Genomic DNA, 27970 nt, shown 5'->3' on the forward strand with positions numbered 1-27970 from the left:
TCCCATACAAAGAAAAGCGCTAAATTCCTTAAATTGAGATATCTGGTTTTCTTTAATTAACAGTAATCTCATGATGTTCAGACTACCTGCCCTTTGTTGCAAAACTCCTATATATCCTGGCTCCCCCTCACGTCCTCAGAGCAGTTTTCTCGGGGTTACTGGGTTTTTTTTTTTCGACTCGGGGTTACTTAAGATGCTGCCTCCCCGGCTTGAAGTCCTCAGTATGTCCACCGAATAAAACATAACTCTCAACCTTTAGGTTGCGTATTTCTTTTTTCAGTTGACACTACTGAGAAAGGAAGGAGGCAGGGCACAAACTTTAAAAGAATGACACAGCCTCTGAGGACATAAAGTAGTTAGAACTGATTAGGCCCAAGATGGCGGAAGAGTCTGCTTCCAGTAGAACGTGAGCCTCCTTATACGCTCATTGCGATACGTCAGCATATGCTAAATGACATACCCACAGGCACCATGCCAGCTCTAAGGCTGAATAAAAGGCCAAAAAGTGGGTCACAACTCCTGGAAATCTCCGCTCCTTCCCCAAATAGTTGGAATAATCCTCCTACTCACTAGCCTATGAAATTCCCCTCCCCCTAAAAACTGACAACCCCATACCCTGGGGCCTCTTGCCTTCTGAGTTGGCCCACACTCAGTCTATGGAATGTGTATCTCCCTGAATAAACCTGCTTTCACTTTACTGTGGCTCGCTCTTGAATTCTTTCCTGCAAGAAGCCGAGAACCCATACTTGGCGACCCGTCCCAGGAACTCACCTGAGACCTGGGACCTGACCATCCTCTTGTGCCCCACCTTTTCTTGCAACACTACCATTGCCGGGATTGCAGGGACCTGGCGGTGATGAGGCTGGCCTGGCCTTAACTGGGCTACGGGACAGAATGGGGAGAGGATTTTAACTCTGAAGGGGCTTCCCTCCCTGCCACTGTGGAAGTCTGTCCTCTCTAGGGAGTTCTGGTCACACTTGCCCTTTGATTCTCTGACCAACATGAGATCCTGAGCTCCAGAAGTTGTCAGCCCCCCAAAGAGTTTTCAGCAGCTCAATTTTGGTGTGCCCCGAGAGGAGTCCCAATGGCCATTCCCGTCTTCTCCTTAGTCTAAGGGAGACAGGTCTGCCTGGCACCACTGTGGAAGGGGCGGCTAGAACATGGGGTGCTAAGAAACATTTTCCAACCTTGGAAATATGGGGAAGGGGGAGTGTGTGGCATATCCCAACAACGCCATACTGGAGCACTGTTGAACAGGTCTGACCAGGGGTTATTTAAATATCTAGGGCAGGGCTTCCCTGGTGGCGCAGTGGTTAAGAATCCGCCTGCCAATGCAGGGGACGTGGGTTCGAGCCCCGGTCCGGGAAGATCCCACATGCCGTGGGGCAACTAAGCCCACATGCCGCAACTACTGAAACCCACGTGCTTAGAGCCCCTGCTCCACAACAAGAGAAGCCAGAGCACCACAACGAAGAGTAGCCCCCCCACCCGGCTCACAGCAACTAGAGAAAAGTCTGCACACAGCAACGAAGACCCAACGCAGCCAAAAATAAATAAAATGAATAAATAAAAGTTTTTAAAAAGCAGGAGTTTTAGAAAAAAACAAATAAATAAATAAATATCTAGGGCAGAGATCGTCAAAATGTGAGGGCTCCGGGACCAAATCAAGCCTGCCACCTGTTTTTGTATTTAAAGTTGCATTGGAATATGCCATGCCCGTTGGTTTCCTCATTGCCTGTGGCTGCTTTTGTGCTACAAGAGTAATGGTAACCAAAACCTGCATGCCTGGGCCTTTGCCGAAAAAGTTTGCCAATCCCTAAGCTTGGGGAATGGACCTGTGTTTGACGTTTTTTTTTCTTTAAGAATTTATTTCTTTTAATTTTTTATTTTTTATTTACTTATTTTTGGTTGCGTTGGGTCTTCGTTGCTGCGCGGGCTTTTTTTGGCTGTGGCAAGCAGAGGCTACTCTTCATTGCAATGTGCGGGCCTCTCACTGCAGTGGCCTCTCGTTGTGCAGCACAGGCTCTAGGCGCGCGGGCTTCAGTAGTTGTGGCTCATGGGCTCTAGAGTACAGGCTCAGTAGTTGTGGCGCACGGGCTTAGTTGCTCCACAGCATGTGGGATCTTCCCGGACCAGGGATCGAACCCATGTCCCCTGCATTGGCAGGCGGATTCTTAACCACTGTGCCACCAGGGAAGCCACCTGTGTTTGACTTTGAAATTTATTATTCAATTAGAGCCCAGACGTTGAAGTCACTTATTAACTTGTAGGTTTCCATCCCATAGAGAAGATAATTCCATCAACCAGTTTTGTATCTAATATCACAATATTATTCCAACGTTACCCAGACTCTCAAAATAGTCTATGAACTAGCTTTGCCAAACATTCATTTCCTCCTTGGAGTGTAATGAATCTCTGATACATGTTCATACCCTATACATTTTTTAAAATAAATTTATTATTTATTTATTACTTTTGGCTGTGTTCGGTCTTCGTTGCTGCGCGTAGGCTTTCTCTAGTTGCAGCAAGCGGGGGCTACTACTCATTGCGGTGCGCGGGCTTCTCATTGCGGTGGCTTCTCTTGTTGTGGAACATGGGCTCCAGAGTGCAGGCTGAGTAGTTGTGGTGCACGGGCTTAGTTGCTCCGCGGCATGTGGAATCTTTCCAGACCAGGGCTCGAACCCGTGTCCCCTGCATTGGCAGGCGGATTCTTAACCACTGCGCCACCAGGGAAGGCCCATTCTATATTTTTGAAACAGGAGGGAAGGAGGCAGGGCACAACCTTTGAAAGAATGACATAGCCCAAGGGCATGATATAAACTGATTAGAACCCAATGGGTCCAAGATGGCGGACAAGTCGACTTTTTCCACTAGACCTTCAACCTCAGTATACGCTCACGGCAGCAAGCTAAATGACACACCCACAGGCGCCATGACAGTTCCAAGACCAACCATGAAGATCAAAAAGTGGGCAGTGGCCCAACTCCTGGAAATCCCCGCCCCTTCCTAAAATAGCTGGAATACTCCCCCCACTCATTAGCCTATGAAATTACCCACCCCTATAAGAAATGACAACCCCGTACCCTGGTGCCTTTCTCACCTTCTGAGATGGCCCACACTCTGTCTGTGGAGTGTGTTTCTCTCTAAATAAATCCACTTCTTACCTATCACTTTGTCTCTCACTGAATTCTGAGATGAGACATCAAGAACCTGAGCGTCATTAGTCCTGAAACCAGGTGTGTGATCTCAGTTGGAAGACTGTGGGTCTTGGCAGGGTCAAAGTCCCAGCCGTGTGGGTTCAAGTCCAATCTGAGGTGCACAGTTTCATTTTTATGAGTCATTTTTAAAAACATATTTGAAAATTCTACTTTGACAAGAATTTCCCAAGAGAAGGTTGGCGGGAACTTGCCCAGATTTCCTACGAGTTGGGCCCAAAGGCGCATATGCTATGTGAGCTGGGCCCACTCAGGGCTTCCCGGGGTGCCTGCCCTGTACTGAATGCCAGCCGCTGGGCTGTAGGCCTCTGAGGGCCCAATCAGACCCTCAAGACATCTGGGGCGTCTGCCCCAGCCCCGGATGAATAACAGGCCTGGCGATCCTGGGGGAGTGGTGGTGTGGAATCCCTGGGCAGGTGGAGGGGGTGACCTCCAGTACCTGCCTGTACTGAGGGCAGGCAGGAGTCTCTTCTGTCCCTCTCCTTTTTCCAGGTGGCTTCCAAAAAGAATGCGGCATCCTGGGTTGTAGGTAGCTCTGCCTGGAACCTGCGAGGAGAACCTAGGGGTGTTGGTACCCACGGGAGAGGTGGGGGGCGGAGCCAGGCACTTACTCATTTAAATGCCCCTCTGGCTGCAGTGGCCGTGCCCACGAGATCCACTGGAGGAAAGGGTGGCGGGTGCTGCCGGTGGGCGGCTGCGCGTGTGCAGTTAAATCCACAGTTCTACTCGCTGCAGGCTCTGTAAGTGCACACCCAAGTGTACACCTCTCTTTCCCCTTCCCTCCCTGCCTTGGGGGTCAGGAGACCCAGGGTCCATACTTCCTGACCATGAGGTCCTTGAAACACAAGAAGATCCAACAGGCAGGAGGACTGGTGTGAGGCCCTAAGGAAGTAGCCAGAGAAGCAGCGGCCGGTGATGGGGGCGGGGAGGAGCAGGCTCAGTCACCCTGGACCTGAGCCCTGGGCCAGGAAGGGTGAGGGGATGCCTAGCCCTGTGAAGAGGCTCGTGAGGCCCATAGGATGGTAGCATCACGACCAAGAAGTGATGAACATCCAAGGGATTGGGTTGGTGGGCTGTGACCAGGAGAAAAGGTCGATAGGGCCCCCAAAGCCATGGGGTACAGGGGAGCAGGGCAGCCCCCTGCATCTGCAGCCCCCTTTGCTTTTCTATGCTATCCCTCAAAGAATCCAGCATGCAGCCTGTCCAGATGGTCCTGCCCCAGACTCCGGCTAGTCAGCTGGGTCAAGGGTCCTGCCTGTGACCTGGGCCCTTGGGACTGTCCCAGGTCTGGGATTCACAGGTGAGGCTCTGAGCTTGGTTGAATGAGAGTTTTAAGAACGTGCTGGAAGACCCTGTCCCTTCCCTGTTTTGTTAATTATGTTGAAAGTTACTGTGTACCTAGGGATGGGTTTGGAGGAGAGTGGGGAGGTGATGACCAGAGGAAGCCTTGCTTGGGACGAGGAGGCTGGCATAAGGGCCACTGCCAGGGCCAGGCCATGTGGTTTGAGGTTCTGAACCTGCCCGCACTTGCAGTCTTCAGGACACTTGGAGGAAGGGCCTGTTTGGGGGCTGCCAGGAGGGGCCAGCTGGTGAGACACATCAGGCTCTGTAGCCTGTGGGAGACGGATGAGTGGGACCCAGGGGTGTGGCAGGGACAGCAGGTGGGAGGAGAAAGCAAGTCCCCAGGACGGGGGGAAACAGAGCAGGGGCAGTGGGGATGCACAGAGACTGTGCTGGCGGCCCGGCGCTTGGCCACCCCCACCAGCAGCTGACCCCCATCTCGAGATCCCAGAGCCTCCACAGTCATGGCAGGTTTATTGTCGGCAACAGAGCGTCGCGATGCTCTCCCGGGGAGCACAGCTGTGGCCGTGAGGGGAGCAGGGGTGGTGGTGGCCAGGAGCAAAGCGGGTGCTGAGGTCCAGGCCTGGTCTCCTGGGCCCCATGTTCCCTCCTGCCTCTCTGGGTCCAAGAAGCATCAGTCCATCTGGGCGTGGACCACCCTAGAGGGGGCTTTCTAGCTGGGTCCACCCTGGGCAGGAGAGGAGGGACCCTGGGGAGTCTGGGCTAGTGGCAGTGATGGCTGTGGGGCTGGCGGGGAGCAGCCAGGCCTCACAGAGGAGCAGGAACCCCCGAAGTCCCCTGGAGATGTCAGGTGGGTGATGACGGGCCAAAACCGTATCAGCTCTGGATTTCCGGACCCCCTGGGCCCCTGGCTCCCCCAGCTCACTCAGCCCAGGAGAGACCCAGGCCGTGCACCCCAACGAGAGGGACCGAGGTGAAAAGCTGAGAGTGCACGGGGGTCTCCCAGCACCTGGCGGGGCTCAGCATGTTGTGCGGGGCGGCCTCATGTCTGCAGCTCCAGGACGCGGCTGGGCTCCAAGGGGGGGGAGCCAGCTGGGCTGGACCTATGGGCCTCCCGGAGGTCCTGCAGTACCTGGAGCAGCTGGGCCACTGGGTCCTCGGGGGCTGGAGGCAGATGCAGGATGAGGGCAGAGCAGGTAGGGTCGCGCCTGTCTGGAAGGCCGGAGGGCCCCTGGGAGGGAGGCCCCACCCACCATCCCCGAAAGAGGGCTCAGGTGGGAAGCACCTACCTCCTCCGGGGCCCGTGAGCACAGGGCCTGCCTCTGGGCCCGCACTCAGCTGTCGGTGCTTCTCCCTGTGGGTGAGGACAGGATGTGAGGGCTTCTGGTGCCCTCGCCCAGCAGGCTGGGTGACCCAGGGTGGGCCTCCTGAGCTGGAGGGGGCTCCTGGGGGCAGGGGGCTGCCTCAATGTACAGGAAAAAGTGTGGAGCCAGGTCTCGGCCCCCGGTCGCCTCCCGCTTCCGCCGTCCAGCCTCCTCCTCTGGTCCCCCCTCATCCTCCACCTCAGCAAAGGTGCATCAGCGGAAGGCACTTTGGAAACCAAGCTTGAACCGTGTCACTTCCTTTTCAGAGGGCCCTTGGGGAGAGATGCAAGCGGGGCCTGAAAATCCCCTCGTGTTACCTGGCCACGGAATGAGTTTCATTCTTACGGGAACAGGAGACAGGGACATTTTAAGCACGGCTCCTACCCAGGGTTCACCAAAGGTCCCCGGGTCGCTCAGGTACAATCCTGTGCGCTTACACGGAGGGATGGTGGGCAGCCTCGCGGACCCTGTGCTTGAAGCTCCTTATTTAGGAACTCTGCTGGCTCAGCGCTCTGACCATCTCCCTGATCTATTTTGGATAAAACAGATCAAACTCCTCCTCGTCAGCTGCCTCCTAGGCCCTAGAGGGTCGCCTGACCCCTGACCCCTCTGCTCACGTGCTTCTTCCGCTCTTACTGTACGAGGATAAGCCTGTGTTGTTTAGGCCACGAAGCGTATGGTGACGCACTACAGTAGCCACAGGAGACAAACCCTAGGAGAGCTGCTGAGGAGGCAAGGAGGATGCGCGGCGCCCCTCCAGGCCCCGGGGGCAGGGGTGTGGGAGAGAAAACTGCCCCCTTTCGAACAGACTCCGGGAAGCAGTGCTCTCAGGAAGCGATGGCTTGCTTTAAAATATCCCCGCGCTGAACCCGCCCCCGACCAGAGATTCTGAGTCAGTGGGCTAGGGCCCAGGCATCCTGTTTTTAAAAAGCGTTCTGTGTTCGCTAAGCTGGAGCCAGGGCTGAGAACCACTGAATTAAGCGAGTTGGCTGAGGGCAATCCTGGCGCTCTGAGGGCACCAAGGGAGGGCTGGGCAGATGAGGGGGCCGGGTCAGCCGGGGGCGCGGAACAGCTACAGCCTGACCCTGGGCTTCCACAGCCCCTGGGACCTTCAACCTAAGATGAGCCAGCCTCATGCTGCAGAGATCCAGATGCCCTCCGGTGTGGCTGCCACAGGCAGGAAGGTGCAGAGTCTGATTACGAGGGAAGAGACCAGCCACTACGGAGGGGCCCTGAGCCCAAATCCCGGCTCCAGCGCCCCCCGGCACATCCCCCGGGGCTTCCCAGGCTCTGCTGCATGGGACTCGCTGCCCCTGCACAGGCCTCCTCACCGCAGCGTGGCCTCTACGCCCAGCAGGTGCCGGTAGATGAGCTGAGCCTCCAGGTCATGGTCGAGAGGGTCATTCCACTCCTGCAGGGTCACCCGGGACCGCGTCTTGTCGCAACCCAGATCTGGGGGCAGAGAGAGGACAGAGTTACAGGCAGGCACTGTGAGCGCTTATGTCCAACTTCCTGGAATGCAGATGGGGAAACGGAGGCCTAGAGAGGGGGCAAGGGACGCACTCAGGGGCCCCCAGGGCGGAGCTGGGCTGGGGGCACAGCCGAGAAGTCTGGCCCAGGGCCTGCCTGTGGCTCCCCACACTTCCAGGGGGCAGCCCCTCATCTCTCTCGGGTTCAGCTCCTGAGCCGTGACTGCAGGATGTGGGAGTTGTGCAGAATACAACTTAGGGAGCTGGACCACTTTCTGGAAGATTCCTGCCTGGAAGGAAGCAGGGAGCAGCCTGGAACTGTAAGATCATGGTGAGGGGAGCCGGGGTTCTGTGCCTTGGAATGAGCCGGCCCTGCCACGTGCTGCTTTACAACCTTGGCAGGGACGCCTGCATTTGCTAAGCCTCGGTTTCCTGCTCCACAAAATACGGCTGCCCAGCCCTGCCTCGTAGCGCCCTGGGGAGCCCCACTGCACCGATGACAAGGGTTACTGTCACAAGGCTACAACCAGAGGCTGCAGGTCAGGTCAGCCAGCCAGGGACGCCCTCGTGACAAGCTGCCACTGCTCAACCTCAGAGCCAGGGCTGGGCTACAGCAGGTGGGCCAGCTTCTGAGGGCCTGGACCCCACCGGGCTCGAGGGTCAGCCTGGCCTGCAGGCCAGGGGCTCCAAGTGCTGAGTCTCCTCTGTGACTGGGGTGCAAGAATTTTGTAAAGCAAAGGGGACTTCCCTGGTGACACGGTGGTTAAGAATCCGCCTGCCAATGCAGGGGACACGGGTTCGAGCCCTGGTCCGGGAAGATCCCACATGCTGTGGGGCAACGAAGCCCGTGCGCCACAACTACTGAGCCCGTGTGCCACAACTACTGAAGCCCGCGCACCTAGAGCCCGTGCTCCACAACAAGAGGAGCCACCGCAGTGAGAAGCCCGAGCAACGCAACGAAGAGCTCGCCACAGCTAGAGAAAGCCTGCGTGCAGCAACGAAGACCCGACGCAGCCAAAAATAAATAAATTTATTTAAAAAAAAATTTTGTAAAAAAAAAAAAAAAAAAAAAAAAAAAAAAAAAATAAAAAAAAATTTTGTAAAGCAGGTAGGGATAAGGAAGGAAGATCTTGAGCATTCTAGAACTTTACTGTCCAAGAGGGTAGCCACTAGCCACATGAGGCCATTCATATTTAAATTAATTGAAATTAAAATAAATTCAAAACTCCGTCCCTCGGCTGCACTAGCTACATCACCAGTGCTCAATAACCACACGTTCAGGCCTGGCACATGCACAGTATTGGACAGTACAGATACACACCATTTCCATCATCACTGAAAGTTCTAGGAGAAGCTTCTCTCTGCCATCCCTCCAGTGCCCAAGGCCCAGGGTGCCCCCAACTCACAGCTCCAATACTGGGCTGCCAGTATGGAAATATGCAGATTAGGGGGCTGTCTTCAGCCCTCATTAGCAAGGAATTCCTAAAGTGTGTTCCTTGGAACACTGGTTCTGCAAGAAGCTCATTCACTGGGCCAGAAAAGTGGTCCCTGGCAAAGGAATTTGGGAAGTGCTGGGCTACACGGTGTCAGATATGGGATTCTAACTCGTTTTCAGGCCTCCTCCAGGGCCTCTGAGGTACCCACATGCATCACACACATCAAGTGGCATTTCCCAAACCACCTGGTCACAGGACCCTTTCTGCCCAGAGCACCTGCGGGGCCTGGTTGGCCTCAGGTGAGTGCCCACAGGTGCCCAGGTAGCTCCCTGCCAGGCCAGCGAGGCGGGGCTCCAGGGGCCTTTCGGGGACAGACGCAGTGCCATGGGGCCCTGGCCTCCATCCCACCTGTCTTGTCCCTCTGGTGGCAGCAGCTCCACTTGTCCCCGCGGAAGACTCCAGGGTGGTAGGAGCCTAGCAGGCCGGTGTTGTTGATGCTGACCTTCCGCAGTGCAGACAGCCACTGGTTCAGCTCGTTCACACACTACAGGGGGCATGGGGGGAGGGCACTGATGAGAGGTCACCTTCTCCAGGAAGCTCTCCATCCTTGAAGCTGCCCTATCTCTCAGGACTACACAGTCCCTGTGAGCCTGCTCGGCAGCTTTGGGTGAATTAGGAAAGGCTGCCCTTTCTCCAGACGGATGCAGCCCGCACCTGGCACATGGCTTGGTGAGCAGAGTGTGGGCTGGATTTCAGCCACCACTGGCCCCCTCGGCCATGCCTTTGGGCAATCCACAACCTGCCAACTATATGTGGTGGCTCTAGACTCTGACCCAACAGGGAGTCCTTAGAGGTGGGGCCCGTGGGATGGGTCTGTGACCTCCCACCCGTGCGCCCAGGACAGTCACTCGGGGGAACAAAACACGCCCCCTCCCACTTCACCTTCCTCCTCGCTCAATGTCCCTGCTCAGGTGCTGCCTATCAGAGGCCCTCCCTGAGCACCGCTTCTGCTACACCCTCACTCTGTCCTCTCCCCGTCTCTCTCAGTCTCCACTGGTTCCCGTTTGACATGTTAAATATTTATTTATGGGTCCATCTTCTCCCCTGGGATGGAAGCTCCACGAGGGCAAGGACGCTGTTTTGTCTGCCGCCGTAACCCCACCACTTAGAATAGTGCCTGGAACCCAGAAGGTGCTCAATAAATATTTTTTAGATGAATGAATGAGTGAGTGAGTGAATGAATGAGTGAGTGAATGAATGGATTAATACGTGAACAGAGGAGAAAGGCACTTGAGAGTGTGCACCCACAGCCACACACTCGCATAAGTGTGTGACTGTTATGTGTAGATACACACACACACACACACACACACACACACAGAAACTCACAAGCAGCAACTCAGATACTTGGAAATACAGTTGCCAAAAACATGCACAACGTGAAGCTTCAAGACGTGGGGACGCGCCAGTCCACGCACCGGACCACACCCAGACCTACGTGCGGGTGCCAAAGCAGGGCCACGCAGAGACCCCAGGAGACACACACGCCGCACTCACGTCAGATTTCACACCCCTGCTGTGCCTGATGCGGCCAACAAGGGGTGGGAGGCTCACTCGATCCTCATTCCAGCCCACCCAGGCATTCTCCCACAGCACCCCTATTTGCAGGTGCCCCCTCGGCCTGGCCCACACCTTGCACTGCAGGTAGGCGGTCTGGGACCTGCCCGCGTCGTCCGTGTAGATGACCTGCATGACGTGGGAGCTGCCGAAGCTCTTCTCCTCCACCTTTTCTGCTGCCCGGATGTCGGCAAGCTTGATGAGGGTGCTTTTCTGGGCGAGAGGGGGAACAGGGGAAAGGAGGCTCAGGGTCCTAGCCGGGGTCACTCCACTTCCTATCTCTGGGCCTCAGTCTCCCCTTCTGCAGCATCAGGGGTTGGTGTTGGGGATCCAGAGTGCCTGCCCTCCCAGGAGCCTACTCTGAGAGTGACCTCAGCCAGGACAGAGCGCAGACACATGTGCCTGGCCTCTGTGGGCTCCCAGCAGTCCTGGGACGTCTGAGCTTTAGCAAAGGGCCAGGAAACGCAGCTTTCCAGGGCTGGAGAGCACTGCCTGCTGTGGACCAGGCCCTGTGCCTTTGCACTTATTTTCCCAGCTCACCTTTGTTCTCGCAGGCCCTAAAGGTCACATCCCACCTGCCGGACCCTGCCCCACTCCTGCTGTCATCGAATTTGATGAGATACACATGGGACAGACAGAAGCTCTGGACCTAAAACATCCAGGACCCTGAGGGACTCCCGACCTGCTAAAGCTGAACTACGCTGCCAGCGCCCAGACGCTGTTCTCCTTGCTTCGGGAACTCACCAGCGCCCTTCAGCATCCGAAGGACCAGTCCCCACGGCCCTCGGGCATCCAAGCTCACCACCCCTGCTGGCCTCAGGGACAAGCAGAGAGGGGCAGTGCCATCTCTTGGGAGGAGTGGGGAAACCTGGAGGGGAGCCCTGAGGACCCATGTCTGAGCTGTCTCTGGGTGGGGCTTCCCAAAGGATAGAAGGGACAGTCCAGAGGAGGATGTGCTGCGTGTACTGGGGTGTCTGCTGGAGATGAGGCAGAAACGAGGCAGTAGTGCGGGCGGTGCTGCACAGGGGGATACACGGGGGTGCCCAGAGGATGGCACAGCTCCATGCCTAGGAGCGGAAAGGGGCCCAGAGCAGGGTGGGTAGCCAGGCTTTGCCCAGGGAACCCGAGGGCCGGGCAGCTGCCCAGAGTGAAAGAAGCTGGAAAGTGGGAGGCCTGGGCTGAGGGGTCACCTGAGCTCCTTCACTCACTCTGCCCCCACCCCAAACTGCACAGGGCTGGTTGGGCATCCCTGGAGACCTTCCCCCAGATCCTGGCTGACTGGGGGTTAGGTTGGCCCTGCTAGGGGGTCAACAGGTCCATTCAGGAAGTATGTGCTCAGCCCTTTTTGGGAGCAAAGCGCTCAGGAGAGGCCAGCCCAGGGGACGTAGTGTCTTCAGTAATACAACTGGTCTAGATCCTGCTCTGTGCCAGGCTCTGGACCCTTAGAGAGCTCATCTCATCTAATTCTCAACAACCTGGTAAGTAGGAACCATTCTCTCCAATTTACAGGCCAAGACACCAAGGCTCAGAGAGGTTGACACACTTCCCCTAGGTGCACAGGGCAGGAAGTCAGGACGCCTCTCAGCCCCTCTCTGCTTCCCTGAGCTCCCAGTGCCCCATCTTCCTCATGCACCTGACCTAGAAGCCAGGGCTAGACACTGCAGCCGCTGCCCACACCAGGACCCCCTGAACAGAGGACCTTCTTTCTCACGGGTCTTAAGTGACCTTGTGGCTGACACCAGGAGCCTGCATCTGTCTGGCTTTCTTCTGATCCCGGTGGACCCTGGGATGGGCTCCGAGGAAGCGAAAGGTGCCTCCAGGGTGTTATAACCCCTCAGAGCGCTACGTGCCCTCATCCTTCCTTACCCACCTTGGAGCTGGGTGTCTTGGCAAAGCTGAGGGCCTCCGTGGTGAGGGAGAAGTGGAGCTTCTTAAAGGAGGAAGACATGAGGGGGCCCTTGCCCTTGGTCCTGTGTATGAAGAGCGGCCCCTCCTTCACCAGCGGCGCCTGCAAGCTCAGGGCCCGCTGCAGGTCCAGCTCTGTAGGCCAGGGAGGGAAGGTGACAGGTGAGCCCAATGGAGGGGAAGGAGGGGCGGACCGAGGGCGGGGACTGGGGCGGAGCAAACTTCAACAGCAGGTTGTGGGTGGAGCTGCGAGAGGCACTGAAGGGGGCGAGGCCATGGCACGGCGGGGGGGGCGGCGAGGCCATGGGACGGGGGCGGGGCAAACGTGATCGGCGGGTGAGGGCGGGGCCGCACGGGGAAGCGCTCACCCTCTTTCTCCTGGATGTCTACCAGCTTGGTGATGAAGTCCTTCAGCTGGGCCACGCCCTGGCGCACCGTGGGCTGCAGCGGTTCCATCCAAGCCTCCTTAGCCCTGGAAGCTGGTGTGTCCATGTTGCCCACATTCTGGACCGCCTGGGGGTTGACAGCAAGAAAGGCCAGGCTCTGCTGGGTCAGAGGCCGGGCCACTGCCGCTCCCCCCACCCCCACCCAGTCTGTACTCCCACTGTAGACGTGGAGGTTGAGATGGCACAGGCTCTGCTCACGGGCCTACTCTATCCCCACTGGGGGTCAGGGGTGAACGATCACAGCTTGAGACCTTTCGGGGACTTACAGTTGAGACCACTTGGGCCCAACCTGGTGACCTTCCCCTGCAGATTTAACAACAGATTCTGCTCCACTGGGTACCCTGGCCCCAACCTGGTGCCAAACACATAAGTGCAGTCTGGGAGTGAGTAGATCTGGGGGTTAGAAGACTCCAGTTCACCCCTGACAGGCTGTGAGGCCTTAGGCGACCTCCTGCTGTGGACCTGTTCCCTTATCCATGAGACTGGGTGACCATGAGACAGCTCTGTAGACTGTGAAGCGCAGTGTCACATGAGGGTACCGTGGCCTGCCACAAGGCTTTCCTCGAGCCAATGGGGAACACACGGCAGTCCAGGCAAGGACCCCTATTCAGCAGCCAGCTAAGCACCTCCCGCCAGCGTCCACAGCCCCGGACCTTGGCCAGCAGGAGCAGGGTGCGGCTGGTGCGGGCGTCCGCGTGCCGCTCCCGCAGGTGGAACAGCTTGGGCGCCATGATGGCAGGAGAGATGAAGCGCAGGCACAGGAAGCTGGTGACGGCGATGAAGGGCACGTTCTGGAGGGGTGAGCGAGCGTTGGGGGCTGGACTCCCCTAAGCCTGGGCTCTGACAGCCCCTTCCCCTTTGGCGCTGTCCCCACAACTCCGCATCAACTTCCTACCCCGGGCCCCAGCCCCGCCCTCGGCTTCTAACCATCAGGCCCTTCCTACCACATCTTGGGGCTCCACCACTTCTTTTCCCCCCACTTTCTCCCCTCCGCCCAGCCCCACCGGCAGCGAGCGCACCTCGTCCTGGGCGCTGGGGAAGCGCTCGCGCACGCGCCGGAAGAGCTGGCGGAAGGTGGCGCGGACCACGGCAGGGCATGCGCGAACCGAGCGACTGAGCGAGCTCAACAGCGTCCCCAAGTGGGCGCGCAGCGTCTGCGCGCTCTGCTCCAGCACTTCAGCTTCGGTCTGCGGGCGGTGCAACCCGGAGCACCTGAGTGAGCCCGGGGCAGACCCGCAGAAAGGTCGACGTCAGCGCTTGCACTCATGACTCGGACAGGGGCACCCGGAGACACAGGCGTAGAAAGACATCAGGCAAGACAGAGACACAGAGACCACGCCCAGGTGGGCAGTGCAGACGAAAGGTAGACCAGGCAGAAAGAGCACTTAAACACACACTTGAAGAAAGGGCCTGACTCCCCGCCCCCCCCCCCCCCACCGCGCCTTCAGGGATCACCCCTGGCCTCACCCTACATCCTTGACCTCCACCTTGCTGGGGTCCAGCTCCACGTACTTCTTCTCCTCAAACACCCTGTCAATGATGGGGCCCAGGACGCCGTGCAGATACCGCATTCCAGCCACCTGGGGGCCACCGCGAGCCGCATTGGTCCCATCTCCCACCTCCTGCTGCCCGCCATCTTCCTCGCAGCTGGCCTCCCAGCCACCTCGGGCATCTATCCACCCAGGATAGAGCCAGGCACACAGGGGAAGGTGGCTCAACAAACTGCAGCTACATGAATGAATGAATGAATGAGTGAATGAGTGAATGAAATTCTTATCCTTAAAGGGCCCTGGACGGGAGACAGAAGAGTCAAGTTTAAGTTTCAGCTCTGTCTCTTAGCCTCTCTGAACCTCAGTCTCCTCATCTATAAAACAGAGACAATATACTATGCAAACTCACCTTCAGAAAAGACTCCATGGACTTGGAGGCCAGAGAATTGCTTCGAAACAGGGTGTTGGCCTCACCTACGAGCAGAGGTCCCCATGGGTAGGGGGTTGGCAGAGGGACAAGGCTTTGGGGAGGAGGATGGAGGACCTTGGGGCTGGGGGCTCGGGGCTGGATGCTTAGTAAAGAGCCTCCTGGCCACCTCCCAACCCAGCACCCCACCTCTGCCTTTTGCTCTTTCTTTTGCCTCCTAATCTGACCCTTCTCCCTCCTTAATCGGACCCATCAGCCTCCTACAGGAGGACTTTGAGGTTTCTCTCCTCCCAGCATCCCTGGAGTCCTGGGCTCTGGTCCCCCACCATGCCCTCAGACCGGCCACTCCCTCCCAGGCCTCACTGGTGCGACCCAGCTCTAGCTGAAAGAGCAGGTCCAGGAAGTCTTTGGCCAGTCCCTGCCCCAGGAAAAGCTTGAGCAGGGTGGTGGCCACGTCCTGGCGGCATTCCGTGCTTGTCGTCTCCTCGATGAGTAGGATCAGCTGCCCTGGGCTCTGCGGGAGGCAGCAAGGAGAGGTGCAGCTGCAGGACGCACAGGGGAAGCCAAACCCTTCACTCTGAGGACCGCAGAGGACCATGGGGAAGGGGGGGCACTTTCCCAAGGAACGGAGGGGCCCTGGGCACTGGCTGGTGCCTTACCATCCTGACAACTCAGGTCTCTGCTCTTCAGAGTGGGTTTAGAAGGACAGGGAGGACACACGTACTGTCCCTGGACCCTCCCACCTTCCCCCAGGGGCCCCCTCACCTGGGTGCCCAGCTTCACCTCATGGCAGAGCAGCTGCACCAGGGGCTGGTAGCAGCCGGAGGGCAGCACCATCTCGTCCCGCAGCCGCACCTCCAGCTGCAAGGAGCCCAGGTTGCCCCTGGAACGGGCAGCCTGTGACCTCTCCACCAGGGACCCAGGCTGCCCGGGGCCGTGCCCCCTTCCCCACTGCCTCCGTTTTCCCTGCGGTCTCTCCGTGCGTGCCCTCCACCGTGGTTCCCTACACTGCCTCCCCTCCCGTTTTCTGCCCGGTCTGTTCTCTCTGTTTGGAAAGCTTTTCCTGCCTCCATCCTCCATCCGTCTTCAAGGCCTGGCTCCCCGCCACCTCTATACTCCTGTGGATTCTAGGCCTCACCCATGTGGACTCTCCAGCCTTGAGCCTGTCAACTCCCAGAAAATAGCTCCCGCATGTATATATTTTACACTGGAAGCAAATCAGATCCCCAAGCTTCAAAACAACCTGCCAGGGGAAACTGAAGCTCAAACAGGGTAAGCACCTGGCCACATCAGACCTAACTTCCAAGCTCCCTTGCTCTGACCCTTCTAGGGGAGGCTGATGACCAAGGCTTGACAGTCTCTACGGCCCTCTGCTACCCACAGCACAGCACGGCTAAGTGACACGTGGCTTCTAGAAGCCATCAAGTCTGCCGTGGCTGGTTCTGTGGAAACGCCTTGGAGCTGGACACAGGCGTGTGCCCAGCCCCTGCCCTGCTGAGGGTGGGGATGGGGGGGCCTGGGGCCTCCTGTGGAGAGACAGAGCTGAAGCATCCGAGGGGGGGACAGTGCTGGTCCTCCACTTCCGGACTAAGTAGTGGGCAAAGAGGCCAGAGGGCTCCCTTGATAAGGCTGCCAGATTTACCAAAATAAAAATACAAGACACTCCGATAAATTGAGTATTTGTAATATACGTTTGTCTCAGATATTGGATGGACATACGCTAAAAAATTATTCAAGGTTTATCTGAAATTCAGTTTTACTGAATATCCTGTATTTTATCTGGTAATCCTATTCCTGGAAAATTGGGAGGAGCTATGGCTCAGGGACACTGCCTCAGAGCTCTGGGGACTTGAACACCGGGCTAAGTAAGGTCTGCAGAGAAACCCTTAAAGGGAAGGTATCTGAAGGCTTGTTCTAGAATCTGACAGAAGACAGAAGGCAGGAGACGTGTATTGCCTTGGAGCCCTGAGGGCAGGGCTGAGTCCAGGACTGTGAGAAAGAGGGAAGAGGCGGGATCCGGCCAGATGGAGAAGGATGCTGGCCTGGTGGGCGAGGGCCACAAGAAACCTGGGGCGGCATCACCCACCCGTTACCAGCACACCTGTCTCCCTGCTGGCGCCAACGCTCTGCCTCCTGGGGCCCAGAGCCCGCCAGCCCTGCCAACCCTGCCACCGAGCCACAGGCACTCACTCTTCTCGCCGACTCTTGGACTGGTCGGGCTGCAGCCGGAACCAGCCCTCCTCCTGCTGGGCCGCCCGGAGTCTCTGGACATTGAACACCACCTGGGGGTGGGGCAGAGGCGTTATGGGTCGGGGGACATCCTGGGGCTGGGATCCTCAGGTCTCTTCCTTGCCAACTACTGTTCTTTTAAGAGGGGGTACCTTCCGAGGGTCCCTGAGCGCCAGTGGCTGGCTCTGGGGAGTCCCGGGCCTCCTGGGGATGGCCGGACAGGATGGCCGGGAGGGAGGCCGGGCGGGTGTGGCCTGAAGGGGCAGGGTGCTCACCTTGCCCAGGAAGTCATTGCGGCTGACAAGGTCCCAGTCCCAGGCCTCCACACACAGCGCCTCCGCCGCCCCCTCTTCCAGCTCGAATTCAAACGTCTCATTCCAGCGTGGGTAGCGTGACTTCTTCACGATCTGCCCAGAAAGGGGTCAGCGGGGGCAGGGCTGATGCCATGCGGCTCCCCAGGCCCAGCCAAGGACAGACCCCCCCACACCGCACCTTCCCCGCAGGGGTCCTGATGCAGCTTCCTCTCCTCGGTCCGGGCAGAGGCCCCGAAATAGCAGAGGTAAAAACTTCCTGTCCAAGCCCCTACTCGGTTCTCAAGTGGGGAAATTGAGGCCCGGAGTGGGTAAGGCACTTGCCCAAGGCCACACAGCAAAATGGTAGCAGGTTGCACTGAGAACCCTGGTCTCGACGTCCTCCCCGCTCAGGACTGAGCTCACCACCCTGGCTGTTCCCCAGAGGTGAGAAAAGTCGCGTGGGCAGCTGTTGGACTTTGCAGATTAACCGCAGGTGGGCTGTCTCGGCCCATCTGGGCCAGGAGTGAAAGGCGGCTGAGGCCACAGGAGCTGGCACCAGAAGGGCTTGGACCCACTGTGCACTCTTGGAGAGGTGGCCCCGCTTTTCTGAACCTCCTCTGTAAGACTGCAGGCCCAACCTGACCTCCCAGGTGATGGTGAAAACCCCCCTGCCCCCTCCCGGTCCCCCAGCCTCCTCACCGAGGTCTCCTGCGTCCGGCCGTTGTAGCGCACTCGGACAAAGGGGTCAGATGCACCATTCCGGTCCTTGGGGGCTAGGTCCCTGCGAGGGAGGAGAGCATCCACTTGTCACCAAGCGTCCCCTGGGCTAACACCCCACCACTGTGGGGTAACCCCACGCCGGGCTGGAAAGGCCTGGGCTCATCCTGGGCCTGGCCAGCTGGGTGGCTGTCAGCCTTCCAGCCATTCCCACCACGGTCACCCCATGGACTCCTGGGGTGGGGGCGTCCTCCAAGGCTCCTTCTGACTCGGCCGCTGCAGGTCGGCCGCTGCATCTCTTCTGGCGGGCGGGGCAGGCAAGGCAGGCTCAGCTGTGGGTCAGCCCGGGCCAGGGGCGCCCCCCCTCCCCCTCCCCCTTTCCAGGGCAAGGGCCACCTCCCTGAGGCTCAGTTTCCGCATCAGTAAAATGGAGAAGATAATCCCTTGGATTGAGATGATGGGCTTCTAGAAGGCCTGTCCCCACAATATCCCCCTTACTTGAGGGAGGCCTTGGTGGGCGGCCCCGACCACCATCCTGCCCTCTCTCCACAGACGGTCCTTTAGGAAGCCCAAGGCTGGCCGCAGTGCCCCCAGCTTAGAACCCTCTGGAAGAACCTCAAAGCCCAGCCCCATTCCCTTCCCTGGAAATATTATTTTCTGCTCTTCTCCGTCTTTTCCATTTTATGCCTCTCGTGACTGCTTTTCTTTCCTCCTCAGAACTGTCTAATAAAATTCCAGAGTTTCGCCTTGAGAATCTGCCCAGAAAGATGAGGAGGAAATGTTCTGTTTCTGCCACGAAGGCAGCTCCTTACGGGGGTTGGAGCCAAGGAGCCTGGGGGACGAGTGCCCTCACACGCCAGACAGAGGGCTGACTGACCACTGCCCCCCTCTCCCACCCAGGCACTTGCTAAGAGGAGGCCGGGCTGGCCCAGCCGTCGTGTCCCCGACAGTCTGGGCAGTGTGTGTGCGTGTGTGCGAGTGTGCATGAGCGTGTGAGCATGCGGGTTACAGAGAGCCTGGCCCGGGCGAGGCTGAGGAAGGAGGAAGTGGGTGAGCAGAGGCGGGGATGGCCCGTGAGGATGACAGAGCGTGAGGGATGTGACTGTGATTCTGCCCAAGGCCAAGTCTTTTCCAGCTGGCCCTGCCTCTTCCACATACCCGCCCCAGGACAGAAAATAAAGCCGGTGGAGCCGCAGGCCTCATGTTCAGGAGGGAGGTCTTCCTCCCAGCGTGGCCAGCCACCCCGCGGCTCCTCCACAGGTGCCGGCCCGCCGGCGTGTGCCTCCAAGGGACGCAGGCGGAGGCTGGGGGCCACCGCCTGCTCCCACCCCAGAGCCAGGCAAGCAGCCGGCGGAGGTGAGTTGGAGCCAGACAGGAAGGTGCTTCTCATGGAGTGTGTGTGACTCACACTCAGGCCCAGGTGGGAGTGGGGCCTGCAGCTAAAAACACCCTGCTAGGGGTGGGGGGTTCCCTGTCACAGGTGACAGGCCCATCTTCCCATCCAAGTCGCTGTCGCTCCTGGAGAGAACCCCGCCCCTCCCATCTGGAGGTTTTCAGCAACTCCTTCCAACCCCCCCCACCCCACCGAGGACCCCCACCCCACCGAGGACCCCCACCCACCTCACAAGTCGGGCCAAGTTCATATTGAAGTTAAAGCCAGGGAAGCCCAGTCTTGGCACTGGGGCTGTATGATCAGGGTTCAGGGTCCCCTGTCACCCATCACCCCCACTGCTCTAGGATGCCTGAATTTCCAGCATTAGAACATCATCCCTTCCCCTAAGAGACACAGCCTCCTGAGTGGGGTCACCTGGGAAACGTCTTCAGGTCAGAGAAGCCGCCCCCATGTGCCCAAGAGCCCGCTGTCCAGGGAGGAGGCATGGGGTCAGGAGGCGGACTCGGGGGAGAGGAGGCCCAGCGTCCACAGTGGGTTTCTCTAGTTGTTTTGTTTGTTTGTTTGTTTTTGCGGTACGCGGGCCTCTCACTGCCGTGGCCTCTTCCGTTGCGGAGCACAGGCTCCGGACGCGCAGGCTCAGCGGCCATGGCTCACGGGCCCAGCCGCTCCGCGGCATGTGGGATCTTCCCAGACCAGGGCACGAACCCGCGTCCCCTGCATTGGCAGGCGGACTCTCAACCACTGCGCCACCAGGGAAGCCCGGGTTTCTCTAGTTTTGTGGGGCCCACTGCCTGGTCTCCCAGGGCTCACCTGGCCTCCAGCACAGAGCAGCGCAGCCGGCAGGCCCGGGTCCCCAGCACCACTTCCAGCCGCAGGTGGATCTCGCCCTGCACCTCCTCATCAGGGTCGACCTCCGTCAGATGGGCCCATCCACTGAAACCTGAGGGGCCGCGACTCAGCCAGGGCGCTGGCCCTTCTCTCTCAGCCCCTCCAGGCACCACGGGCCCCTGCACAGGCCCCTCGGAAGCCTCTCAAGCTCCCACGAGGCAGGGGCTGCTGTCCCCAGTGACAGATGGGGAAACTGAGGTTCAGACGCTGAACAACAGTGGTTAAAAGAGCCTGGGTCAGAGTCCAAGTCCTCACCCTTGGGCCACGCTGCATTTGGTGGCCCTGACCCTGACCCATCCTGGGACCGGCCTCTCTGCCTCAGTTTCCTCATCTCAAAACAGGGGGAGAGTGGCTCTCGCCCAGGGGTGCTGGGAGGAAGGCCTAAGCCCAGATGGGGGTGCGACGAGGCAATGGCATCTTTAGGGCCACTGGCCCCCAAGGGACTGGCTGGGGCCACAGCCAGGACAGGCCTCAGGCCTGGCAGGGGCCAAGAGGCTCTATGAGTCAGCAGACGCCCCTGCCCCCAGGCCTGCCCCAGCCTCACAGACAGGAGCAGGTGTGTGCCGGGAAGGCCCCTTGAGAGTCACAGGGGCTCCGGTCAGCAGTCTGAAGCATCTCAGAGCTCCTGGTCTGAACCTTCACTGGCAGATGGGGACTCAGTCCAGAGGAGGCAGCACCACGTCACACGGCGAGGCTAGGGCAGGGCTGACCCCTCCAAACAATGTCCGCATCCCCAGAATCCTCCAAGGCGCTCTCCAGCCTAGCCCCGCTCCAGGCCGACCCCTCAGACTTAGGACACTAGGACCCAGGCTGAGGGGACCCCGTGGGGTACAGAGCCAGCCAGACTGGGAGGAGGGGTTCCCACACCTGGGCCATGCAGCATGAAGAGGCCCCTTCCTCTGCCTGCAGACGCCTCAGATCCCACCACTAGCAGCCCCTCTTTGCCCTGGGGGGATGTGGTCCCAACTGAGGGCGGGGAGAATGGGGCACGGAGGCCGGGGTGCAGGAGTTGGAGAGGGCCACAGGCCCTTCTGGGGAGGGTAGAAATGGCTTTTCCTGAGCATGGGGGCCTGAAGGAGCCCAGAAGAAGGGTCTCAGAGTGGAGGATGGGCCGGGGACTGGGCAGACAAGTGGGGGGCCAGGGGAGGGAGGCCAGGGGAGGAGAAAGAGTGGGCTCCCTCCCAGGATCTTACCCTTAGGGTGAGTAGCCAGGGTGTCCCTGGTAAGGCAGACCTTCCCGATGACGTCGTCCCGGCTGGAGGGTGGAGAGGGAGCCAGAGCTGGGCGGGGCTCGGTGCGGAGCCCAGGACCCCCTCCCACACAGGTTGGGGCCCCTGGCGGGAGCAGGGAGACTGACACTCCAGTCACTTACCGTAGCCCACGGAGCCGGACCCATGACCCTTCTGTAGGCCCTCTCATGGGCATGGGATATGTTTCCGCACGTGGACTGACACACATGCCCACAAACATGCCAAGCTCTTCTCTCCGGGGGCCTGTTTCCTAGCTTGCATCCCCGCGCACACACAGCCCAGTGCACGTGCACACGCGTGATGTGGTGGGAGCACAAGGAATCCACACACACATACACAGACACCGCACATCCAAACCCTGCACCTTCCAGATCCCCCGGGCTCCCCCTCCCTCCAGGCTGTACAGAGGATGCCGTGACCAGCAGTCCCAGCAGTGAAATGGGCCAGAGAGGGACAAGTGGTGGGGTCTGGGCCCCAGCTGAGGACTGGGGTTCCACCCACCTGAGGGCATCCTCGTCCATGACGTAGAAAGCCACCGAGTGGAAGGTGGGCAGCAGGTGCACCTGATACTCCTCGCCCCAGAAGGGGCACAGGGTCTTCCACACAGTGGCTGTCCTGCAAGAGAGGACCCTCAGCACTTGCCTGGGCCGCCCGCAGGCCCCGGGCTGGGACAAGGCGGGGCTGTGTGGCTTGAGCCCACCTTTCCCCACAGCTGCCTCCATTCCCGGGAAAAACTGCTCTGCTAGGTGATGATTCTCCCTGTCCCGGACCCACCGTCCATCACCAATCATTCCCTCCTGACCTTCCTCTCTGCCCTGGGTGGGGCACAGGCTGCATCTATCAGGCCATTTTCCATTGGGGGAAACTGAGACCAGAGTTGGCAGTAGCTGGCCTCAGGTCACACAGCAGGACAGTGGCAGAGCCAGGACCAAAGCCTCCCCCGGCCCCTGATGCTGGACAGACTCACTGTAGAGGCAGGGGGATGGCCAAGTTGACTCTGGAGACAGAGAGTCCTCCTGGGGGCCCTGAGAGCCAAGGTCTGGGTCCTGACCCACAGAGGTCCTGTATGGGCAAAGCCTCACCCAGTTCTGGCCGAACCCCCCAGGACAGAACCTTCATCACATAGGGCTCAGCAGGGTATGTGGATGTGGGGAAGCTGCAACTCCCCAAGGACCCAGATGAAGGCTCAGGGGATCACCTTCATCCCAACCAGTTCTTGGACAGGTCACTTGAACTCTGGGGCCTTGGGTTCTCTGTCTGTCATTGAGACAATCAGAGCATGCATGTCTGCCCCCTCATGGTGCCCATGCTCAGGAGAGAATCTGGAAAAAGGCGTCTGCAGTGAGAAGAACTCTGTACGGCAGCCCTGGTTCTCAATCAGCAGTGGACACCCAGATGGGCAGAAGAGCTGAGCTGAGCTTTGGCCATGAACTTTGAGGCAAAGGCCTGAGTGAGAGAGGGGACCAAACAGCAAAGACCCTGCCAGAATCATGGAGCCCATGGAGAAAGGGATGCCCAGGGGAAGCGGCCCTTCTGGACAAGTTAGTTCTTCTGTAAACAGGATGTGACCCTATTGTACGGAGCTCGCTGGAAGCATTAAACGGGCTGGAAAAGGTTTCTCACAGGGCCTGGCAGAGACCACATTCCCTAAGTGACGGCTGTGGTAACTAGTCATCATCATCTGTCCCTTCTGCGGGTTGTAAAGAGCGACAGAGTCGGGGAGAGGCCCTTGCCTGAGCACCCAGCCCACGGTAGATGATCCCTCCGTGGGCGTTAAGGTCAGCAATTAGCAAGCCTAGTGGGTCTTTCTTACCTCCTAGCAGGCTGTTAGGGCCTGATGGGCTCCAGGGAATCAGACGCTCCAAGCCCTTGCCACGCACATTTCACACACACACACACACACACACACACACACACACACACGCCAGATGCGTGAGTTCAAACGGGCCCGGGGCAGCCCATCTCACTCACCCTCGGGTGGGGGTGGGGCGAGGGCGGTACCTTATGATGGGCTCGTGGTCCACCTTCACGATGCAGTAGGGATCGCTGCTGCCCGTGCTGCAAGAGACAGGTGGGGAGGGGCTGACTGATGGGGCGGCCGGCCGTGGGCACCCCTCCTTCCTCCTCCAGAGGCTCCCAGCGACCCCAGGAAAAAGACAGTCAAGGCTGAGGCACCAGGTCCTGGGCTGGGACCCAAAGATTCCTCAGGCAGGAAAGTACCTCCACCCTCGGTCTGGGAGGGGGCTGGTGAGGCAAAGGCAGGATCGCGCGCCAAGGCTCCCCTGCCCGCTGCTGGCCTTCAGCGGGGGGGAAGGTGCTTCTCCTTCCTGCTGGCTCCCACAGCCCCCCCACCCCGCCCCGCCCCAGCCAGGGAGGACAGAAACAAGTCACAACAGCCTACCCCCAGCCAAGTCAGCCCCTCACTCTCTCCGCTCAGACTTGCTTCCTCCAGTGCCTCCCGCCTGGACTGTCTTCCCACTCCTCCCAAGACCCCTCCTCAGTCCCCTTCACTAAGAGCCCTCTCCTGTCCCAGAGGCCCGGAGTAAGGGCTCCCCTGCCATCCCCCCGCCAGCCCCCTCCCTGGCACGTTTCCCTCCATCCCAGCACTGCTATGAGGTACTGTCGTCAGCTGCCTCCCCTACCCTTCTATGAGCTACCTGAGCGTGGGGACCACTTCTGTGTTGACAGGGTCCCTTGAGTGTTTGTTGGATGAATGAATGAATGAACGAATAAAACCATTGGCCTCAAGCTCCCAGCCATCTGGAAAAGAACGAATGGGCCAGGCAACCCAGACCGCTTGGTTCCTCCTGTCTCTGTTGGTGGGGAATTGATTCCTGGGGTTGAGGGCCGCACCGGCCTGGCCCAGGGCCACTGTTGGGCAAGAAGCGGGGGCGGCCTGTCTTCAGAGGTGCCCTTCAGGCCTGGTATCCATAAAAAGGAAGTGTATTTGCATGTTGGAGGTTGGGGAATTCCAAGCCCAGCTTCCCTTCTCAAAAGGGGATCTTCCGGCAGAGGAAGCTACTGGAGACAAACATCTCCAAAGGTTCTCCTTACACTGATGGGAAATGTCTCCTAAGACTGGGCACTGCCCACTGCGCAGCTCAACGCATGAATCCCTACTGAACAGTGAGGTTTGGGGCTCCTGTTGCAGGCGGGGTCACTGGGGTGGGCAAAGGCCTGCGGGCAGGAACAGACCTAGTGTGCAGGGCTGCCATGAGCTGGGGGGCTGGATCAGAGGGGCGGAAGGGGGCAGTGTCAAGAGTGGGCTGAGGCCAGATTTAAGGACCTGCGCCCAACTGTGGCTGGCCCAGCCTGGCTCCTTGTGGGGCCTCTATATTTAGGGCCTTGGCAGTCTCCAGGCTGTGGAATGGGGAGGATCAGGGTAAACCCCAAAATAGCCCCGGGCCCGTCCCCAGGGCCACTGGGCGTGGGAGCCAGTGGGTCACTGGTCACCATGAGACTCAGCTCCTGTATGGCTGACCCAGGCACCCAAGGATGGGAGGAAGCATGACAGAAACAGGTGGGCTCTGGAAGCTGTTGGTGATAGGGTGCACAGCTGTGCTCTGTGCCCTTAAGGGGACTAAAAACCCATGAGTGGAAGTGGCCGGGAGGCAAGTGGTCACTGTGTGATGACGCCCTTCCTCAGAACTGCCTCAGTCAAGATGGGTCACCATGGATGAAAGTGAACTCCCCGTCCTCAGAAGCATGCAAGTCCCAGCTGGAAGGGATGCTGCTCGGGAGACAAGCTGGGGCTGATGAGGTCCAGTGGGGCAGGCTCACCACCCCCCGTGCCTCCAGCACTTGGGGAGGGTCTCCTGTGATCTCCAAACCCCCGCCATGCCTAAGCCAACGCTCTGCATGGCATTTGCGAGGCTTGGTCCCCACTGAGCCCCCCCGGCAAGCTTGCAACCTGGGTCCAGCTCGGTTGGCCTGTCAGCAGCAGACTGGGTTTGAATCCTGACTTCTCCCCCTACTGGCTGTGTGGCCTTGGAAAAGGACTTTCCATCCTGAGCCACGGTTTCCCCATCTACAAATGGAGCATATCTACGTTATAGGGTTAATAAGAGGATTAAATGGGAAGGTCCTGGACACATCTGAATCTCCCCTACTGTGGACCAGGCGTCCCAAGGGACCTGGCATGCCAAGACGAATGAGTCATGGTTCCTGCCCTTAGAGTCACGTGGTGCAGGCAGCCCACGAAGAAGCAATTGCTATCAAGGGCTTTGTCCTAATTCCAGCTCACCCGAAGTGCCGGAAGGCATGGAGCAGGGGCAAGGAACCCTGCCCAAGGGCACCAGGGAAAGTCCTGAAGAGGAGTAGAGGTTTGGAAGAGGTTTTAAAGGGTGAATAGGAGTTTTCCAGTGAACCCTGAAGGGGAGTCCTTGAAGGCAGAAGACTCACACATGTGCAGAAGCAGGGCTGTGAAGGCCAGTAGCCCAAATGTGAGGGACTGGGGTGGCGGAGGTTCACAGCTGGATTTAAGAGATGGTTGGCGGTCAGAGCTGTGCACACCAGCCTCTATGCGGAAGGCAGAGGAAAGGAGGTAGGGGGAGGTGAGGAGGCAGGAGGGCAGGGCAAGGAAAGAGATTCTGGAGGCAGAACGCTCAGAACTTGGGGGCCCCTCCCCTGGGGATGGAAGCACCTGGTGGTGTCCCTCAGCTGTGCAGAGGCAGGGCTGGGCAGGGAACCCGGCACCATGGCTCCCAGGTAGGCAGAGTCCACAGTTTCACCGCCCTAGGCTGCTGAAAGCCTAGAGTCAGGCACTAGGGCCAGCGCTGCAGGGATGGGGAGGGAGGCAACAGATGGAGGGGCTGCTCCTCCCAGGCGCCACCAGCCAGAGGAGGCCAAGCTGACCTAGATACCAGTGCCCGCATGGGGGGCGCTTAGATGCTGGGCCTGGAGGCCGAGACCCCTCTCAGAGCTCATCTGCCTTCCCACCTGAGAGACCACATTCCCAGCTCCCGCCCCAACTCCCCCCCACGCAGCGAAACCCACCTTGAGACAGCCCGCCCAGCACCCTCCCTCACCCATTGCCATGGCAACTGCTGAGCCAGGCCTCCTCAGGCCCAGGGGGCCTTGAACTGGAACTGCTCATGGCGCTGAAAGTGCTGGGAAACTCACAGGGGCCACTGTGCGCGTGAGGGAGATGCCCTTGGCCCGTCCTCCTGCACCCCACTCCCCAGTCCACCACCTCTCTGCATCCGGGAGCTCTCTGAGGAGCCCGGGGGTGGGGAGGCTGCCAGACTTTGGACCATATGCTGCCTCCGGGCTCCCCCGTCCCCGCCCCCTCCTCTAGGCAGCCAGGCCCCTCAAGCTTCGTACTTTCCACCGCTCTTATCCGAGAGGGATTCCCACCTCCAGTTTACAGCAGGGAAACTGAGGCTTTGGGGACAGTGAGCTGCCTAAGGCCCGTGCAAGGGAGCCAGTGATGGGATTGGACTGCTCAGCTCTGGTACCTATTGAGGAGGGTGGGGGCTTCAGAAACCTCCTCGAACCTGGCCAGGGGCCAGGGAAGGTCCTAGGAGTCAGTGCTTGTTAGGAGCCCTAGACTCAAGGCCTTGCTCCGCCACTTGGAGCCAGCATTTCACGTCTCTGAGCCTCGGTTTCCACATCTGTAAAATGGAACGGTGAGAACGACCTTGCTGGGTGGTTGTGAGGATTAAAGGCAATGGCTCAGGTAAAGCCGAGGCTACAAGAGCAGCTACTACCCAGCCACCCCATCCTGCACCGGTCCCAGCCTCCTGACCTAAGGTCCACTCTTCAGGCCAGCCCCTCCCTTCCCAAATGCACAGCAGGAAGCCCCAGGACAGCCCCTGCGCCCCATGGTGTTTCCCCTGCACTCCCAGGTACTAAGGGTTCCAGAACTACTGAGGAAGACCCCTCGTTTCTAGGGGGGCACCCCACACCCTCCAGCCACACCCCGCTCCCCCCCCACACCGGCAGTGCATGGAGACAACTCCTTTTCGATGTCTCCCCCACGCCCAGCTCCTGTCCTATCAAAGCCCCTTCCCCTCTTGAGGGGCCGTTCTCTCCCTCCCTATTCACTAAGGCCCCTTACAGATCCCCGCCCCCTCCCCAGACCCCGGCCCTTCCCTGTCACCCCCTGTCCGGTGCTCGCAGCAAATCTCACTGTCCCCATTTCCCTGTCAGTCTCCCACTGCAGCCACACTCGCCACACCCTCACCACTGCTCTACTTGTGGGCGGGCCGTGTGGACCCCAGAAAGGTCAGGCAGGCATAAGGGGCAGCGCCCCTCCCCGGAAAGTTGGGGTTCCCTCCTCCGGCCGCGCTCACATGTCCTTGGCGGGCAGGTTCTTCCCCTCCACGATGCGGATGAACAGCGAGCTGCGCTTGGCCATCGTGGGTCCGCGACGCGGGGTCCTGGCACGGGGGGGCCGGACGCCAGGGTCCAGGGCAGCGGCAGGCGGCGGTCTGGCGGGCGCTGGACTGGGCGCAGGAGGGGCGGGCCCCGCTGGGCCTGGTAGGTAAGCGCGGGGGCGGACGAATCGCTCCCACTTCATTCACCCCGC

The 27970-nt window shown here is 59.2% G+C and overlaps 1 protein-coding gene across 3 annotated transcripts; it reads right to left on the reverse strand.

The window, feature by feature from the left end:
* Nucleotides 1–144: 144 nt before the first annotated feature.
* On the reverse strand, nt 145–27970 carry LOC115861332 (ras GTPase-activating protein 4). 3 transcript variants are annotated; one of them, XM_060284932.1, is made up of 21 exons: nt 27735–27970; nt 23443–23499; nt 21943–22056; nt 21385–21446; nt 20114–20243; nt 17893–17974; nt 17176–17307; nt 16862–16953; nt 15437–15554; nt 15035–15185; nt 14654–14718; nt 14222–14334; nt 13774–13966; nt 13408–13545; nt 12677–12821; nt 12274–12443; nt 10479–10616; nt 9195–9330; nt 7213–7333; nt 5807–5871; nt 145–3953 (listed from the first exon to the last, which is right to left on the reverse strand). In XM_060284932.1, the coding sequence occupies exons 1-21, from the start codon at nt 27959–27961 to the stop codon at nt 3823–3825; spliced, it is 2580 nt and encodes an 859-aa protein (XP_060140915.1). In that variant the 5' UTR covers nt 27962–27970; the 3' UTR covers nt 145–3822. The 3 variants fall into 3 exon arrangements, with proteins under 3 accessions (XP_060140915.1, XP_060140916.1, XP_030727929.2); XM_060284933.1 differs by having other exon boundaries at nt 27626–27970; XM_030872069.2 differs by lacking the exon at nt 145–3953 and adding an exon at nt 5014–5681.

The sequence above is a fragment of the Globicephala melas genome, chromosome 15 (assembly GCF_963455315.2).
Source record: "Globicephala melas chromosome 15, mGloMel1.2, whole genome shotgun sequence".
Classification (NCBI taxonomy): domain Eukaryota; kingdom Metazoa; phylum Chordata; class Mammalia; order Artiodactyla; family Delphinidae; genus Globicephala; species Globicephala melas.